We start from the raw sequence: 19,994 nt of genomic DNA, 5'->3' as shown, positions 1-19,994 counted from the left end.
AGAAGATGAGAAACGTGATGTTAGAGATTACCGGAAAGCAGAGAGAGGTTGTGTTCGACATTATAACCGATACAAACCGCCGCAAATCTTCAGACTGCCTTTAAAGAAGAATATTTACAAGGAAGAGCATCTTATTTCTTAACTTTGTGTTTATTTTCTCTAAACCACATTTTGGGAATTCCCGGAGCCGGTGTTTTTTTTTTTTTTTTTTTTTTGCCTCAGTATTCTTGCTTTCTCCATCCTAAAGGAATGCCAAGGGAACTAACACAAAACAGAATCCAAAAAATCTGGATTCCCTCTAAGGATGACAAACCTTCAATGCCCCGCACATGTAAGTCATACAGAATCATATTTTCTTTCATATTTAAGAATAAAAATACAGATAGGCTATTGGCATACTGTTTCTGCATATACATACATAGGCTATTATTATTTTACAGTAAAGCGCACTTTACATGATAGTGAAATATTTGGCTACTATGAATGAACATGTGACTTACTGTCACCAGTGCTTTCACATGCACCGATCAAGCGTGTTTAAGGTGATGGTCATCGGTTGCCATGACAACAGAATTAATTGGTTCCATGGACATTCTTGAGTTGCAGTCTCACGATTCTAAGAGCGCTGTCTCAAGTGATTCTGTTGTCATGGAAACCCACGCGCATCGCCTTTGTAAAGACTTCAGAACTCAATGGTACACTGATGACGACATGCATTGAATCACGCTCTGAATAGGGATTCGACAGAGAGGAATGTGGGAATATTGCATTTTTTCATTCATAGTGGTCTGTGATTGGTCGAACATATTTACGTGCGGTTGGCGTGTGCATGATGATTGTAGGATATGCATATTAATTGGTCATTACAAGTGTATTTTAATATATTGCTGCGTCAGTGATATCTGTGGCCTCATTGTGACTATAATGAAGGCATAATTTACTAATTACAAGAAGTATAATAATAATATGAGCTCTATTTCGTCTAAATAATAATATAATATAGCAAAAATGTATGTAGAACAGTATGTTTTTTTTATTACTGTACTACAATATATTGTAGAATATATTGAGAATATTAAGAATCATTAGAATTATATACAAAATATGTGTTAAATTTGGGGTTAAACATCCTTAACTGTCAAAAAACATTACCAACATTACCTAAAATGTTAATGGCCCTAAAAATAGGCATCAAAAATATAATATTCTTTTAATTCTGAGGTGAATCATGACCTAGACATAAGCAGTTTCTGTCTGCTCAGTGTATGTGGAGAACCAGCAAAAGCCTAATCAGATCATTGCTGACTGAGTTGAGTTTGAGTTTGTTTCCATTAAGGATCTTCTTAAGGATCTTCTTAAGGATTAACCCCGACTGCGCTGGTTCACACTGCCCATTCACATGGCCACCTGCCAATGGACATCTATAATTCATTGAGGAAAACTGCTGTGTACTTTCTCTCTCTCCCTGTTAGGGATTACTCTAACCCATAAATAATATGATGAAGTAGAAACACAATCGAAATAGCTTGAATTCTAGACTAATTCACAACTGCATAAATACATATATTTCATGGCAATTCCCAATACACACAAACATTTACTTTCTAGAGGATTTATGTGTCTGTGTGTGTACGAGAAAGTGAGACTTATCTGCATCTGACCCGGTTAACGTCTTGCTGGAATGTCCATGTGCATTTAAGTGTAGTAAATGTTTAGTTTTGAAAGTGCATCTGTGCGCACATGACCTGGCCCGTGGCTGTGCTGTCTGATTGGCTGGCGTCGTTAAAAGGTTCAGAGAAATCATGCGGGCAACCACTGGAGTGAGATTGAATAAAAAAAAAAGTCTATACTCGTGAAAATCCTTAGGCTAATGGCAGTTCTGTTCATACACTTTGTTTCAGCAAAGTGTGATAATGTATTTCACTTCATCTTTGTATTTCAGCACATGGGGGCCCACACCTGGCAAACCCCCCAACGGTGATAGTGATGGTTGGGCTTCCTGCTCGAGGCAAAACCTATATGTCAAGGAAACTCACACGCTACCTCAACTGGATTGGTATTCCCACAAAAGGTACAATATTAATATTAAATTAATATAATATATTTATATATTTGATTTATGCATTTCACCTATACATAATAGTAAAGTTTTTCAGGAATTCTTAATGGTTGAATATGTGTATTTTTAGTCTTTAATGTTGGCGAGTATCGTCGAGAAGCAGTGAAACACTACAGCTCCTATGATTTCTTCAAATCGGACAATGAGGATGCCGTAAAAATTCGACAGTGAGTTGTGTGCTGAAGCTACACAATACCATAATATTAAAATGAATTCTTCTTCAAGTTGTTTATGGATATACAATATATTTTTAAGGATATACAGTATATGGAATAATTTTTTTATATGTATATTTATGGATAAATGGAGTAATATATATGGAGTAATCCATATATAAATGGTTATACATATATATGGAGTAATTTTCATTTTGTTTTGTCCCCAGGCAGTGTGCATTGGCTGCTCTGAGAGATGTCAAGAATTACCTCACTGAAGAGGAAGGTCAAGTGGCTGTAAGTATCTGCTTCAAATGCATAAACAAGTTTAGACACAATAAAAAAAAGAGTAGATCATCACTACCATATCTTTCCATAGGTTTTTGACGCTACAAACACAACCAGAGAGCGACGGGATATAATCCTGGAGTTTGGTGCAGAAAATGGCTTCAAGGTCAGTCATATTCTCTTGAATATTGCTTTTGATGACAATTACATTGATGAAGAAGAACACTAATACAAGTGTACTTTGCAGATTTTCTTCATTGAGTCTGTTTGTGAGGATCCAAATGTAATCGCCTGTAACATTTTGGTAAGTTGTGTGATAAAGTCTTATATGTTTTTAGTGAGATAACTACTTTTTGATATAAAGTCTGCAAAACCTCTGAACATTACAATAATCCCTTAACAGGAAGTTAAGGTGTCATGTCCTGACTACCAAGATTGCAACAAAACAGATGCCGTGGAGGACTTTAAGAAAAGAATCGAATGTTACAGAGTGAACTATCAGCCACTTGACCCTGACAAGTATGACAGGTACACTACCAATACACACATACTTTCTTTGCCGCTGAGTTTGTTTCTTTAATATCACATGCTTAACCACTTTTCCTTGTTTCTTCTCAGAAATTTGTCTTTCATCAAAGTGATTGACGTGGGTCGCAGATTCCTGGTTAATCGTATTCAAGACCACATCCAGAGTCGGATCGTCTACTACCTGATGAACATCCACGTGCAGCCGCGCACTATTTATTTGTGTCGTCATGGCGAGAGCCAACACAACTTGCAGGGCAGACTGGGTGGAGACTCTGGGCTGTCTACACGTGGACGAAAGGTACTATGCTCTTAAATCTTGGAAAAGAATGAAAATAATGGAGTATGTAGGTACGACTTGGGTCATTACTTTTTTAAAAGCTCATGACTTATTATAAATGCAAGTCTTGCAAGTCTTCATAAACAGTCATGTTTTGCCATGAAGCTCAGTTTCAGTATTTGTAAAATTTAGAAACAGTGCGTGCTAGTTAAGAGTACTAAATTACCCATGTGTCCAATTTGTCCAAACTCTACGGTATAACAAATCTTCCCACTCTGTAGTTTGCAGGAGCTCTTGCTAAATTCGTGGAGGAGCAGAACTTGAAGGACTTGAAGGTTTGGACAAGCCAGCTGCGTCGTAGTATCCAAACCGCCGAGGCCCTCAATGTGCCGTACGAGCAATGGAAAGCCCTGAATGAGATTGATGCAGTAAGTTCTTCAGCATGCATCTCTGGTTTGGTTTTTCCATCTCCATTTCCGTCTCCATAAAACATGTGTATGATCTCTGCAGGGTGTGTGTGAGGAGATGACCTATGAAGAAGTAAGGGAGAGGTTTCCAGAAGAGTTTGCTCTGAGAGATCAGGACAAATACTACTACCGCTACCCCTCTGGAGAGGTACAAACAGATGAAATGCCTTCACTTTAATATGTCAAATCAGAAGAAAGTGTCCTTTAATTAAATTCTTGTGTTTCTCCAGTCATATCAGGATTTGGTTCAGCGGGTGGAACCATTGATCATGGAACTGGAACGACAGGAGAATGTTCTTGTCATCTGTCACCAGGCTGTAATGCGCTGCCTACTCGCATACTTCCTGGATAAAAGTGCAGGTGAGATTATTAAACCAGTAGTTCATGCAGAAATGAATCTCATGAAATTACTAATGCTTAAGTCATTTCAAACTGATATGACTTTCTTTCTTCTATGGAACACAATAGGAGAAGTACAGCATATTGTGCCAGATTCTCTTTTCCAAAGAGATGGAAGTGGAAGTTGACGCGAATAGGAGTGGGTGCTGTTGAGCTCCAAAAGTAGTCCAAATGACTTCTGAAAGCATTTGTAGGTTCATGTTCACAGACTGAAATTAAGCTGTTGTTCTCCTCCTCATTCAAGCCAAAGTATCAAAAAAATACTTTAATGTCATCTCTATTGAAACTTGCAATTTATATCATTTAAAATATATTACCTTTAAATGTAAAATTGAATAGCATACTACAGTTTAAATTAGAATCAAGAACTTTACATGTGCTTTAGTGTGTTAGTCACATTAAAAATAAGTGTACTTCTTTAAAGCATGAAAAAGAATAATGATTTTATATGTACTTTAACGTCACACTTTTAATTTGACATTATTACAAAGTGCACTTTTTAAAAGTGTACTTAAGTGTTTTACTAAGAAACAGTCATAAAACACTCCTTAAGTACACTTAAGTTGGCTTTTATTTCATTGATATTTTATCTGTAAATACAGTTTATTTGAAGTAAAAAGTAAAAAAAAATTACTTTAAGGATTTGAAGTACACATTGAAGCACACTTATTTTTCACAGTGGTCAGGTTTGATGTCATTGAGGGCAGGATTTTTTTTCTCAAAATGTTGGCCTGTTCATGATACCAAGCTATTATATGACTTCAGGGGCCAGTTGCATAAACACAGTTTCTATGTTAAGACCATGTCCTAAGAACTATTCTGACCAACTAGCAGTTAGCTAAGAAGTAATCAGACTTATTTTTCAGATTCAAATGAGGGCAATCTACATATTTATGTAACTGTTATGAACAGGCTTAAAGAAAATTATTAGATCACTAACCTGTAAGACTAGTCTAAGCATTTTATGCAACCAGCCCAGAAGTCAAATGGACTACTTTTTTTTTTTTTTTTTTTTTGAGTGTGACAGCACCAATAATTTTGATAGAATGGAAAAAAACGTCTCTTTTTGTGTTTCATGTAAGAAAAAGTTATACAGATTTGGTGAACTATCCCTATAAATTCACCCCTCATCTGCGTCAGCTGACATTTTTCCATTCCATTCCATTGCAATCATACTAACCTTTAATTTCCTGTTGGCAGATGAGATGCCATACCTGAAGTGTCCACTCCACACAGTACTGAAGCTGACCCCAGTGGCTTATGGTAGGATTTTTAGCTTATTTATCTCTGACATATCTAATCTGAATTATATTGACAAGTATAATGCAAACTAACTCTAATTTTTGGTATTTTAAAGGGTGCAAAGTTGAATCTATTTCTCTGAATGTGGAGGCAGTGAACACACATAGAGACAGACCAGAGGTAAGCACAAACTCACACACTTGCATATACACACAAAAGCTGTACCATTTCAGCTTCTGATCTCTTGTTCTATATTCTCCCTCTAGGAGGTGAAGAGAGGCCCGAGCACTCTGATCAGGAGAAACAGCGTGACCCCTCTCACCAGCCCTGAACCCAATAAAAAGCCTCGCATTGAAGGTCTGGATGACCCGATCATGAGAGAGGTGACGCCCGCCCAACTGACCCTGTGTTCAACATCACACACCACACTTGCTCTGTCCACACAGGTGAGCCACAGTTACTGTTCATAGATCTAAAACCTCTGTCATATAACACTTTCATAACCCTATCGTGATACTAATCATTTCATGCTACACCCTTTCACATTCTCTTCCTGTTTCCTTCAATTCATCCTTCCTCATTCACCTTCATGTGCTACAGCACTGGCTTAGTGAAGCTTGTCTGTAAGTATTTCCTTTTTCTGTTTCTTTCTTATCTTCTTCAAATAATTTCACCTCCTTGAAACATGACTATCATACTTGTGCAACATCCTTAAACGGGCCATAAAGTATAAAAGATTTTTCTTAAATAGGCTTAAATACAAGGAAACATATCTCATATCTTTGTTTGTTGACATCCAATCAAACTCAAACTTTATCTTGGTGCATCTGCCACTTGGTTATTTATAGAAACAAGGCTGCAAAAAGGGGCCAATCAGAAGTCTTTGTGATTATGATGTCACAAGCTCATTAACATAACAGACCCCCTTATTTACATACCATTACCTATTTAGTATTTCACAACTTTACCTATACTAATGAACGTTTTTGTTGAACCATGCCAGTACATAAAGATTAGCCAATCATAAGTGACCATATTTGGGCTGAGGGTGGAGGGTGGAAAAAAGTAACATGATAAAACCAAATTACAAACAATTATGAAAATTAAATGCGATAATCTTACAATATGGGCCCTTTTAAAGGTGGTATTGATGAAGATATACATGTAAACAAGTACCGTAGTTACACACCACTTTGTTTATATCTTCATTTATATCTAGATACCCACTTTCTCATTTGTTCTGTAAATGGTCACAGTCTGTCTCTTGCTCATCTTTTGCATGCTTAAAGACGCACTTTTTTACATTACCTACAAATGGTTTCAGTGCTGCTCTTTCAGAGGTAATGCTCATATTACCTAATAATGTAGAGTAGCTAAATAGTATAGCAATTTCAAACTAATTTTGGGACAGAATCATTCAGAATGCATTTGAATGTGGTTAAATGGGTTAAATGGAGGTAGAATTACATTTTAAAGCCCTGTTTATAACTGGTATTAACATCTGGTACTTACATTTAGCACTTGCTAACCACTAGAAACATGTTAATACCAAAATATCAGGGTTATTAGCTGAAAACATTGTCAAATTAGCAAAATATTCAATAAACAAACTGGCAAGGCGTGTAAAATATGTAGAGCTTGCGTTCGTTGTTCAAATTCTCTGGAAATACGTACATGTAGACTTGTAAAACAACAATAGCAATTTCTGTTATGCTAGTTGCTAATATGCTATTAGTTAGCAGCTAGCTTGTTGAATAGACAAACTGTTCAGTAATTAACCGAATGTTCTCATTTATGTTTTTTCACAGAACCTGAAAAAATGCTCTATGGAGTGCCACGAACCCCCTCAGCTCTGCCTGTGAAATTGTTCAGCTATATTGCATTTCTCTGCGCGGAAGAGTTTCCTGCCAAGCTGCTTCCTCTCTTCCTCTTACAGAGGATTGTGCATCCATCTCCCAAAAAATGGACACTGAGTGCCACCTGGGTTTTTCTATTCGTCTATGAATTCATAATTAATGTACGTATTTGTGTGGTTTGTACTAGTACGGAGTTTGGTGTTTTATATGTGTGTTTTTGTGTATGAAGAGAAATCAGAGCCCAGTGGCAGGGATTAAACATTCGGCTAAGTCATGTTGTCAACCAACCACCCCCACATTTTTGGACACTATTACCTGTTTACATAACAGGATACCACTTGTAGATGTTTTTATTCTGGTCTCGGCTGGATTTTTAACACTGATGGTAAGAATATGCCCTGAACGTTGAAGGATGATACTAAAACAGACCAAAGATCTCCTGCAGATGCTTGCGGGCTGATTTATGTCTATTCTGCACTCTCTTTCAAACATATGCTGCAAATAAATTGCACATTATAATTGCACATTTAGATTATTTGCATATATTTGTCTTAATCTTCGAGGGCAAAAATGAATCTTACTATTTTTAATGCTGCTGGCAGTTTTGAAGGCTGTTTAAAAGTTCTCATGTTGTCCACTGCAGTTTCAGATTATTTGTGTTATGGATATGGATTGTGAGTGTGTTTTTTGTGTAATTTGTGTGTTTCTAAGACCTGATGACAAGGTCATTGTGCAAGGTTATAAAACAGGGTGTTTTATGTGTGTTTGGATGGGACAAAGTGAAACAGTGTTTATATTTGTTGTTTATAATTAATGTAATTTATGGTTTGATGGATATCAGATACATTTTTATACTGTTCTATTATTAATTCCCTAGAGTGCCTAGTGCTTGAGCTATCAGGCCAGACCTGCTTTTTTTTTTTTTACATTCTATGATGAGAATTATGTTTAAAAAATAACATTTAAATGAAATTCATTTGAGGTTTTTTTTTTTTTCCAGTTCAGTTCCACTTTTGTTAGCATGTCTCAGCCTGAACAAGAGATTAAACTAGCATTTGATAATGTGTGTACAGATTTACCCTTGTAAATGAAATGTTTACAGATTGAATTTGTAAGAGATTTTGTAGGAACAGTAAAAATTTCAACTCTTCGAATCTAAATACCAGCTTTATCTGTAAATTTTGGTTTTGAGAAGATGTCTAGTTGTTGATGTCTACATTCTATTAACCACATAACTATAGGCGCAATGTTGTACATTGGCTCAAAATGGTAATTCATTTGTTCGCTTCTGATACTTGAACCTTATTTTGTAATATCTTTCCTTTTTTGTTAAAAAGATATTTATTTATTTGTACTAGACTTTGTGTTTTTAAGCACTTTGTTCATTACTGAGTTTGTATAGCATATCTACAAGTCTCTTTCTGAAGAAAGTGAATCATTTATATGCATTTACTGAATCAATAAACAGTCTAAAAGAGGATTTGTGGGTGTTTGTTTATTTATATGCATTTCCTTGTCTTGCCATTTTTCCATAAATGGTCAGATATAGGGCGAGAGTTTCCCATCCTACTGAGTTCCCTTCAGCGGTCAGTTTTCTGTTTTTATTTAGTCACACAACAGTATAACTCCTCATTTCAGCCACAACCACATCCGCCTTCTTTCTAATGAGCACTATCTATGTTTTATGGCCCTTTGGATACTTTACTTTGCTTACCTGTTGGAACAGATCTATTGCCCTTAATGGAAACTCGTTGTATAACCAGTCAGCCTTTCATTTACCTTTCAAATTATCGTGAGATGATGCAATTTGCATGCCACTTTAAGTCACATGGCATCTGTCACATGCCATCTATTCCCTGCAGCAGGAAGGCAGTATTAGATTACACTTGAAAACATTGAATTGTATAAACAGTTTAATAACCAGTGTAAACAAAAACAGCCATTGGTTACAGGACCAGCACAGATGATAGTTTATTTGCTATAAACAACAGTAAAACATGATAGCTTGCGTGGACAAAATATGTTATTAGATAAGTCTCAGGAAAACCATTTGAGTTTATTTAAAATCTTTGTATTTATTTATTTCTTGTACATAATTTTACTTTAATAAAAAAACTTCACAAAACATATATGCTATATTACATATTTTATATAATTATTTTTTTCTGTTCCTGTGCTTTCAACCCTGTTATGACGTTTTCCTCTTTTTAAATAAAAGCATTCATAAACAAAAATAAAATCTGAAAAAAAAATTAATAATTTTTTTTTTGCTAGTAAATTTCACAATTATTTACAAAGAAACAGCAAATAACACATTGAAATAAATATGAAATTTTTAAATACAAAGACTTAATTTTCTTGTAAAACACTCCCATAATTTTTGTTGTATTTACAACTTCGACATATATATTTGTATAAACTTTGTGTATATATATATATATATATATATATATATATATATATATATACACACACACACACACACACACACACACACATACATACATTTCTTTGTTTTGTATTTAACCAAAAATATTTTGTTTTAATTTTTATATATCTATATATATATATATATATATATATATATATATATATATATATATATATATATATATATTGGTCTTGGCACAAAGAATATTGATTGTACATGTGGTGTGGTGCAACTAGCATATTTGAAAAAAAAATTCATAACATTTTTTTGCTAGTAAATTTCACAATTATTTACAAAGATACAGCAAATAACACATTGAAATAAATATGACATTTTGAAATACAAAGACTTAATTTTCTTGTAAAACACTCCCATAATTTTTGTTGTATTTACAACTTCGATACATATATTTGTATAAACTTTGTGTATATATATATATATATATATATATATACACACACACACACACACACACACACATACATACATTTCTTTGTTTTGTATTTAACAAAAAATATTTTGTTTTATATATATATATATATATATATATATATATATATATATATATATATATATATATATTGTTCTTGGCACAAAGAATATTGATTGTACATGTGGTGTGGTGCAACTAGCATATTTGCTATTTAAGGCCATTTTTGACTGACCTTAAAATCTTGAAAGTATCTGAAAATTGGACGACTGGATCTTCCCAAATGTCTTTGGCAACACAGGCATGGTACTGAAATTGGAAAATATAATTTTCCAAAATTATTTCCTGTGACCAGCCAACTTTTCAAATAAAATGACTTTAAAAATCCTAAAATAACACCTTAAATATACTTAATTATACCTCTTGAATTAAAATGACCATGTAGTAAATGGCAGTGTAGTTCAAGAGTGTATGTGACTGTTATCAGGGAGCTCTAATGATTATTTATAGGTCAGTGTTGAGTCTGCGCTCCAGGCTAAAGGGATGTAGAGCATATATCGGCAGACTGCAATCAGATTGTGAAGTCAATCAGGTCGTCAGTGTTACAGCTTATCACATGAGACTAACCCAACGCCCCCAGTTATTCATGTGCAGATGGATACAGTCGGATTGTCCTGAATGCTATGGCAATGTCCCACCAGCTGCTTCCCTGTGTTTTGGAAATGTCAATAACATCTGTAAAAGCGACTTGTGGTTGTGGAATGTGGCACATATTTAAAATAAAAGTAGTTTGTTGTTATTGAGACCTGACCAAATCAGAACTTTTTCTAAATTCTGTGGGGACATATTTCCTATTCGAACAGGAAATTAAAGAGCTTATCCTTTTTTAAAAATAGGCAGTTGGATTTGGCTTACATTATGGCAATGAACCATGATGTACTCATTGTGCTAATTCTAGTTAGATGCAGGTTTTATCAGGGAAAATACACTCGCTGGCCACTTTATTAGGTACACTTGCCATCAGAACTCCCTTAATTCTTTGTGGCATAAATTCAGAAAGGTGCTGGAAACATATTGACATGAGAGCATCTCACAGTTGCTGCAGATTTGTCAGCTGCACATCCATGAAGCAAATCTCCCATTCCACCACATCCCAAAGATGCTCTTTTGAATTGAGATCTGGTGACTGTGGAGGCCATTTGAGGATAGTGAACTTATTGTCATGTTCAAGAAACCAGTTTGAGATCATTTAAGCTTTGTGAGATGGTGAGTTATCCTGCTGGAAGTATCCATCAGAAGATGGATACACTGTGGTCATAAAGGGATGGACATGGTCAGCAACAATACTCAGGTAGGCTGTAGCATTTAAACGATGCTCAGTTGGTACTAAGGGGCCCAAAGTGCACCAAGAAAATTTCCCCCACAAAATTACACCACCAGCACCAGCCTGAACCGTTGAAACAAAGCAGGATGGATCCATGCTTTCATGTTATTTACACCAAATTCTGACCCTACCATTTGAATGTCACAGCAGACATCAAGACTCATCAGACCAGGCAACATTTTTCCAATCTTGTACTGTCCAATTTTGGTGAGCCCGTGCAAATTGTTGCCTCAAGGTTTCAGAGATGCTCTTTTGCAGACCGAGGTTATTTGAGTTACTGTTGCTTTTCTATCAGCTTGAACCAGTCTGGTCATTCAGCTCTGGCATTAACAAGACATTTTCATCCACAAAACTGCCGCTGACTGGATATTTTCTCTTTTTTGGACCATTCTCTGTAAACCCTACAGGTGGTTTTGCATGAAAATACTAGTAGATCAGCAGTTTCTGAAATACTCAGACCAGCCCGTCTGGCACCAACAACCATGCCACGTTCAAAGTCACTTAAATCACCTTTCTTCTCCATTCTGATCCTCAGTTTGACCTTCAGCAGATCATCTTGACCATGTCTACATGCCTAAATGCATTGAGTTTTGCTGATTAGATATTTGCGTTAACAAGCACTTGAACAGGTGTACCTAAAAAAAAAAGTTTTTAAATTTTTGAAAGAATTTTGTTGGTTGAAAGTTTGAAAATGTTTACAATATTTATTGTCTAATAGTTTGTTTTTCCAGGAAGAAAATGTTTTAAATGCATATATACGCTAAAAGTCTTACTTCTAGGAGTACATTAGCATACTGCATAGAGCACTGCAGTAATGACATATTTTTGTAACCCAACCCAGAAGTTCACCCTGGTTCCCTCAACAAAATGCTAACAGATTTTTTTTTTTTTCCATTGGCTTTTAGATTATTGCAGACAATAAACTCTCTGACCAACAAAATTCTTACATGTTTTCTTCATCAAGATGATATTCGCAAATTAACAACTTCTGAAGTTAGGCAACTCTTTAATCTTGAAGTAAAATCTACATGTTAAAAAGTTTGAGTTAGAATAGTTTGCATGAAGCTGAGAATAAACACAATGAGACTGCAAAAGCAGACCAGTGATACATTTTCCCATTTCCCTTTTTCAAGACACGTAAAAGTGTTAAAAAGTCACAAGGGGATATAACTGATGTAGTTTATGTCATAGAATAGCGTGTGAAAACCACAGACCTTATTTCAGCCGATTAACCAAAAACAAAACAAAAACAAAACAATAAACACTGACTTTAGGACAATAGAATCAGAAGAGCAAATATTGTTTCCTGATTTTAGAACTCATTCCTGCAGCACTCTATATGACCTCAGATCTAAAGCCAAAGACATTGACGAAAAAGCCATAAAGTAATTAAAATTTTGATTTCATGGGATTACTTTTGACATGGTCACTTTCTACCATTTTTTTTGTCATTGCTTAATGTTAGGACTGTATTTTTGAAGTTTTGTTTTTCGTGAAACATTCTAGACTTGTATTTTCTTGTACTGTTTACTTACAACTGGAGACTGTGTCTGGAGGAAGTTGGATCAGGGTCATGATAATAATGAAACCACACAGTTTCCTGTGAGCAGGGCTGACATAGATGTGCATTGGGCAAGAAATTCCACTCGTTCTCAGAAAACAAAGATGGTTCTAATTACTTTGGCAAAATGTGCTGGTTAATTAATGCTCATTTTCCCAGACAAGCTTAAAGAGACATTATGAAGCCTGACAGACGTTATTAAAGGATCAGTTCACTTTCAAATAAAATTTTCCTGATAATTTACTCACTCCCATGTCATCCAAGATGTTCATGTCCATCTTTCTTCAGTCGAAAAGAAATTAAGGTTTTTGATGAAAACATTCCAGGATTATTCTCCTTATAGTGAACAGTTGAAGGTCAAAATTACAGTTTCAGTGCAGCTTCAAAGGGCTTTACCCAGGTGAAAAAAAGTACACTTCTATAATGTACTTAAAGTGCTCTATTTTTGTGCACTAATTTTGTACTTAATTTACTTTAGTACTTCTTAAGATAATCTTAAGAACATGTAAGTGTACTCAACTGTGCAATTTTGAGACACCATGAAATATGAACTAAATTATGCTTTTAATATACTATCTCTGTATTTAAAAAAAAAATGTATTAAGATACTAGTTATAGTACATTTGAACCCAGAGTGTACTACAAGTGGTAACTAAATGTATTTTTAAAATACAGAGATAGTAAAAAGCACATTTTAGTTCATATTTCATGGTGTCTCAAAATAGCACAGTTGAGCACACTTACATGTTCTTAAGATGATCTTAAGAAGTACTAAAGAAGAATTTTTAGTATATTAAGTACAAAATTAGAGCACGAAAATAGAGCACTTTAAGTACATTATAGAAATGTACTTTTTTTTCATCTGGGTAAATGATACCAGACGAGGAATAAGGGTCTTATCTAGCGAAACGACTGGTCATTTTTGAAAACATTTTAAATGTCTATGCTTTGCTTCCGCCAAAACAGCACTTTCATATTCTTCAGAAAGCTTACGCTGTACCTTCCCTATTCTACTTAAGGAAAAAATGGAACTGGCGCTGCATTCGTTCCTGTTTGGAGGCCATTGAAGTCCATTATAAGGAGAATAATCCTGGAATGTTTTCATCAAAAACCTTAATTTCTTTTCGACTGAAGAAAGAAAGACAAGAACATCTTGAATGACATGGGGGTGAGTAAATTATCAGGAAAATTTTATTTGAAAGTGAACTAATCCTTTAAGCTCATCCAGTAGCCCAGTGGTAGAATGTGACACAGGGAATACTGCTGAAAAAGCTGATCCATTTGAGGGTATTTTATATGACAACATTGTACTAAAAGCTGAAAGCTGTTTTTCTTTTACCCTTTTAATGTACGGACAACCACATTGTCAAAACATTTACACGGATCCTCATAAAAATGACTGTTATTATTCATGCCAGGCCAGTAGATGGCGATGTCACTTTGTAAAGAAAAACTACACGCCTATAGACTGAACATGTAACACGCATGTGCATAACATCACCGTTTTCACAAATTCTTTCTCGTTTACACAGAGACATTATGGTATCATTTTCTTTGAAACCCATTTTCAAATGTTTGTGTTTTCAGGCCCCCAAAATGCTGTTGTTGTGTAAATTAATGGCCAAAACATTTTTGGTAAAAACACTGTCATGTAAACGACCTCTAATATGTGTATTGTCTTGTTTGTGATTCATTGTCTAAATGTCTCATGAATGACAGTAAAACCTAAAAAAACCCCCACACATTAAAAATTAGCTTAATAAAAGACTCAAATCATATGCCAAGATGCCAAAGCAACCTAGCAAGTGTCCAGAAAAGAAGTAATAGCATATAACAACATATTGTGTACACAAGGGGCGCAATTCGGTTCGATCCTGCAAAGTTCAGATCCAACCCTGATCAAACACACCTGTCTGTAATTATCAAGTGCTCCTGAAGATCTTAATTAGTTGGTTCAGTTGTGTTTGATCAGAGTTAGAGCTGAACTTTGCAGGACCTCCAGGAACAGGACTGGGAATTCCTGGTGTACACAAATTCAGGCATTTGTAACAATGGTATCACTGTAACAATCACTAAACATTGGGACACTGGAAACTTTGTTTCCGGTGACATGACAATGTCCTCGTTGCACAATGTAGATGAATAACAATGATGCAGAAGCATCTAACCCTGGTTGTAAGCCTAAAATGGATATAAACTGTAAACTTGTCCTTCAAATCTGATGGGTTGACTGGAATGTTGTTCCAGGATCGACAAAGATGTTGATCCAGGAACATGTTGTACTTGGTGAAATCATGTTTACCACGTCACTACAGTTATTTATGAACAACAGTGCAAGGATGAAAAGATTTTTGCTGTTCTGTTTCAACCCCCTCCAAGGGACATTTGGAATTCCTAAAAGCAAAGAAGACGGGTCTGCTAATTGTGACACCTTTAGTTCAGTGAGCCATGTTTTGATTTCTTTTGTTGCACTTCTCAAGAAAGTGTGCCTATTTCAGTTCTTAAGGTGATGCAGCACCGTAAAAGTGCAGTCATGTTCCAGAACACATGGTGTGAAAGAAGCATTAGAGAGTCATGAAAATCCTCAGACTCCTGGAGAACATAGCAAACAATCATGTGGCAAAGATAGCAGGTTTTGTAGTTCCTGTCACAAAAATAGACCATACAGTTGAAAAATGCTGGTCGTGGTCACATCCACCTTATTTTCAGAAAAATTCTAGGGCAAAGATCTGTGGTCTGCATGTACAGGTAGAACTCTTGACGAGTATTATCCATATTCAAGTTATGAAGAAACTGGCGTCATGTCAGTTAAGCTTTTTTCCATAAGTTAAATAGGAAAGAGTTTTACACTTTCTTTGTACATTGAATACAGAAAGGCGGTCTAGTGGAAGCTAGATCTTTTACTTCATAACTTGTTAAATAGGGATACTTTTTTACACAAACGCATCGCTTCACTTCAGAAGGCCTTTATTAACCCAGAAGAGCCATGTAGAGTATATGTTTATGATGGAGACAGCTCATTTTCTTCAGCTGTTTTGAAATCAGCCCATGAAGATATTGTTGAAAAGTTGTTATTTTGTTTTTTTGCCACACAAAAAAGTATTCTTGTCGCTTTATAATATTAAGATAGAACCACTGAACTCACATGAAAAGTTTTAAATATGTTTTTAGTACCTTTTTGGATCTTGGGAGTTTCAATGGCTTTGCTCTCAATGCAGGCCTCACTGAGCCATCAGATTTCATCAACAATATCTTAATTTGTGTTCCGAAGATGAACGAAGGTCTTACGGGTGTGGAACGACATGAGGGTGAGTAATAAAGGACATTATTTTCATTTTTGGGTGAACTAACCCTTTAAGATCTTCTTTTGTTCTCACCTTGACCATCTTATCAAGTACATCAATTTAAGGGCTGTTTGCCAGAGACAAATTTATTCTGACCACGCCAAACCTTTGACCCTTTAACTTTTTTTCTGTTTGTTTTGCCATGTGCTCTTTTAAAGTCCCAGGATCCCTGCTGCACAAGTTCAAGTGTCCTGCCTTAAGAGAGGGACAACTGGATTTTACCTTATTTAGTGCCTATTCTTGTGGAGGTGTGAAGTATTTGCTGGATGATTTGCATATCTATGAATGGTGCAACACTATTCAATGAAGATCTTTCACACAGGGCTGGAAGGAAAACTCAAACAAAAGTAAGTCTGAAGATGACAAATGCACAAAAAAGAAAGAATGTTTTATGGACTGTGCAACCTTTGATCTCTATAAGTGTGGCAAATGGTGCCAAGGTGGGATTGTAAGGCTGAAAATCATCAAAGACTTTTGCTTTCCTGTTCAAACACCTTGCAAGGGCCATTTGGAATTCCTAAAGGCAAAAAGGTGCTGATAGTGATCAAGGCCTATAGGCCAGGATGTTCCCTAGCTCCCTATATTGTGTACTCCAGGGGTGTTACTGGATGTTACTGGATAACTTTTTTTTTTAAAACATCTACACTGTAAAAAATCAAAAGTTGAGAAAGCTTAAAAGTTTAAGGCAACAAACTTCAGCAGATTTTTGAGTTTTCTCAACTTGTATTCAGAGAAAACTCAAAAATCTCCTACAAAAACTAGTTGAGAACTCAAAAATCTGCTAAACTTTAAGTTTTCTCAACTTTTGATTTTTTTTACAGTGTATCACGTGTCTTGGTGTTTATTGAGTCTGCTAGCGAAACATGTTTCACATTTCAGAATTTTTTGTTAAAGGGTTAGTTCATCCAAAAATGAAAATAATGTCATTTATTACTCACCCTCATGCCGTTCCACACCCGTAAGATCTTTGTTAATCTTCGGAACACAAATTAAGATATTTTAGTTGAAATCCGATGGCTCCGTGAAGCCTCCATAGGGAGCAATGACATTTCCTCTCTCAAGATCCATAAAGGTACTAAAAACATATTTAAATCGGTTCATGTGAGTACAGTGGTTCAATATTAATATTATAAAGCGATGAGAATATTTTTGGAGCGCCAAAAAAACAAAATAACGACTTTAGTCGATGGGCGATTTCAAAACACTGCTTCAGGAAGCATCGGATCATAAATGAATCAGTGTATCGAATCTGCTGTTCGGAGTGCCAAAGTCACGTGATTTCAGCCGTTGGCAGTTTGACACGCGATCTGAATCATGATTCGATACACTGATTCATTTGTGCTCCGATGCTTCCTGAAGCAGTGTTTTGAAATCGGCCATCACTAAATAAGTCGTTATTTATTTTTTATTTTTTGGCACACCAAAAATATTCTCGTCACTTTATAATATTAATAGTGAACCACTGTACTCACATGAACCGATTTAAATATGTTTTTAGTACATTAATGGAGGAAATGTCATTGCTGGCTATGAAGACCTCACGGAGCCATCGGATTTCAACTAAAATATCTTAATTTGTGTTCCGAAGATTAACGAAGGTCTTACGGGTGTGGAACGACATGAGGGTGAGTAAAAAATTACATTATTTTCATTTTTGGGTGAACTAACCCTTTAAGGGAACTTAGTGAGCATCGATGCTCCCTGGTTTTCATGGTGCATTGTGGGACTTTTTATTGTGCAAATGTTTCAGTGCACTGCAAGGATTTTGTGATTGAGAACGCCCTTAAATCTCCCTGATCAGTGGCCTGATTACTGCACCTTTAGCATGTAGCAATTCCATAACAATTCCCTGGTGACACTAAAGCATTGTGGGGTGAAAAATATATAATATGTACTTTGCATTTAGCCAAAGAGAATAAAATAAGCTAAGAAAAAGAAAAAGCTGATTGATGACTAGCTAAGAGCTTTAGCATTTTAATATTTTAGCATGCAGTTATGATGGCTTCACACACGTGTTATGGCCATCAGCATTTGTCTCTGAGCTCTTAAAAAACTTTTTCTGTCTGGCTCAGCTGAAATAAATATATAGTTGTTCTACTGGCTGATTTGACACGATCCTGCTAAGCTCTGTGGCTTTAAATAGCGCTGTAATTCTCTGGAGATTAGTTCACTGTGGTGACTTAGTATGGCTGGCAACTACACACGCAAGGCAGGATACCTGTGGACTCGCTCCCAGGACTTCTCATTCACTTAATTATCTAAATCAATTGGAGCCAGTTAAAGGATTAGTTCACTTTCAAATAAAAATTTCCTAATAATTTACTCATCCCCATGTCATCCAAGATGTCTTTCTTTCAGGTCAAAGTTTGAACTAAATTGTCATATACAATATGCTAGTGCAAGTATATAACAATTAGTTCAAACTTTGACCTGTGGAGGGCAGTAATACACTTAGCAGTGTCTATACTGCTGGAATTCTAATAGAGAAGAAGAAGAAGAGAGCTAGTTCAAGATGAGCATTTATGGTTAAAACGTATATAATTTGTATTTTTTTTAGAAAATGAGTGATGGTTTCTCTAGATAAGACCCTTATTCCTCGTCTGGGATCGCGTAGAATGCTTTGAAGCTGCAATAAAACTGTAATTTTGACCATCAACCTTTTGGAGGCCATTGAAGTCCACTATGTGGAGAAAAATCCTGGAATGTTTTCATCAAAAACCTTCATTTCTTTTTGACTGAAGAAAGAAAGACATGAACATCTTGGATGACATGAGGGTGAGTAAATTATCAGGAAATTTTAATTTGAAAGTGAACTAATCCTTTAAATGATATGTGGTTTTGAAGGGAAAAAGAGCTGAGCTAAAGTTTTTTGAAAGTATTTTTGAAGCTAAAAGTGACATGCTACTCACTACACACAATTAAAGGGTAAATTCAAATCCCGTTGACGTGCCGTGAGAAAGGGGTTCTTGTAAAACCCTGAGTCAGATCTTTTGTTAGATCTCATAAGGACAGGAAGGCCAGTTTCTAATCCTGTCAGTCAAAGCTGACCCATCAGGGACAGGTTTACCTGCGTCACTGGGGCTAAAATGACAGCACTACGTGCTCAGCAAGACCCGTCGGAAGCGAGAGAAGAAGTACAATTTGATCAAAGATAAAAGACTTAATTGAACCTTGAACTTTAAAACTCTCTTATCTGTATTACAGTCTGTTAAAGGAATGTTCCAGATTCAGTGTTATTTTAGTATATATTGTTATAGTAATTATTACTATTTTAAATCAGCTTTTTTTTAATAGCTTTTTTTCAATTTTTATATTTTCAGTTTACATTTTCATTTTAGCTTTTGTTGTAATTTTGGTATGGTTATGTGCTTTTGTTATTTTTTTTAGTTTTTAATTTTTCAATAAATATTTCTATTTAGCATTAATTTATTTTTATTTCACTTTTAGTTTTAGTAATTTTGGTACTTCAACATATTATTTTATTTTAGTTATTTTATTTCCTATTTCTAATTT

The 19,994-nt window shown here is 35.4% G+C and overlaps 1 protein-coding gene across 3 annotated transcripts; it reads left to right on the top strand.

The window, feature by feature from the left end:
- Positions 1 to 8,811, top strand: pfkfb3 (6-phosphofructo-2-kinase/fructose-2,6-biphosphatase 3). 3 transcript variants are annotated; one of them, XM_048155556.1, is made up of 16 exons: positions 1 to 331; positions 1,943 to 2,071; positions 2,190 to 2,286; positions 2,505 to 2,571; positions 2,654 to 2,728; positions 2,810 to 2,866; positions 2,966 to 3,090; positions 3,181 to 3,388; positions 3,649 to 3,795; positions 3,878 to 3,982; positions 4,065 to 4,194; positions 5,434 to 5,496; positions 5,591 to 5,655; positions 5,742 to 5,921; positions 6,076 to 6,098; positions 7,284 to 8,811. In XM_048155556.1, the coding sequence occupies exons 1-16, from the start codon at positions 250 to 252 to the stop codon at positions 7,288 to 7,290; spliced, it is 1,560 nt and encodes a 519-aa protein (XP_048011513.1). In that variant the 5' UTR covers positions 1 to 249; the 3' UTR covers positions 7,291 to 8,811. The 3 variants fall into 3 exon arrangements, with proteins under 3 accessions (XP_048011513.1, XP_048011514.1, XP_048011512.1); XM_048155557.1 differs by lacking the exon at positions 7,284 to 8,811 and adding an exon at positions 6,765 to 7,254; XM_048155555.1 differs by lacking the exon at positions 6,076 to 6,098.
- Positions 8,812 to 19,994: the final 11,183 nt, after the last annotated feature.

Source organism: Megalobrama amblycephala, linkage group LG14, assembly GCF_018812025.1.
Source record: "Megalobrama amblycephala isolate DHTTF-2021 linkage group LG14, ASM1881202v1, whole genome shotgun sequence".
In the NCBI taxonomy this organism is placed as follows: Eukaryota; Metazoa; Chordata; class Actinopteri; order Cypriniformes; family Xenocyprididae; genus Megalobrama; species Megalobrama amblycephala.
This window is presented reverse-complemented; position numbering and strand designations above follow the sequence as displayed.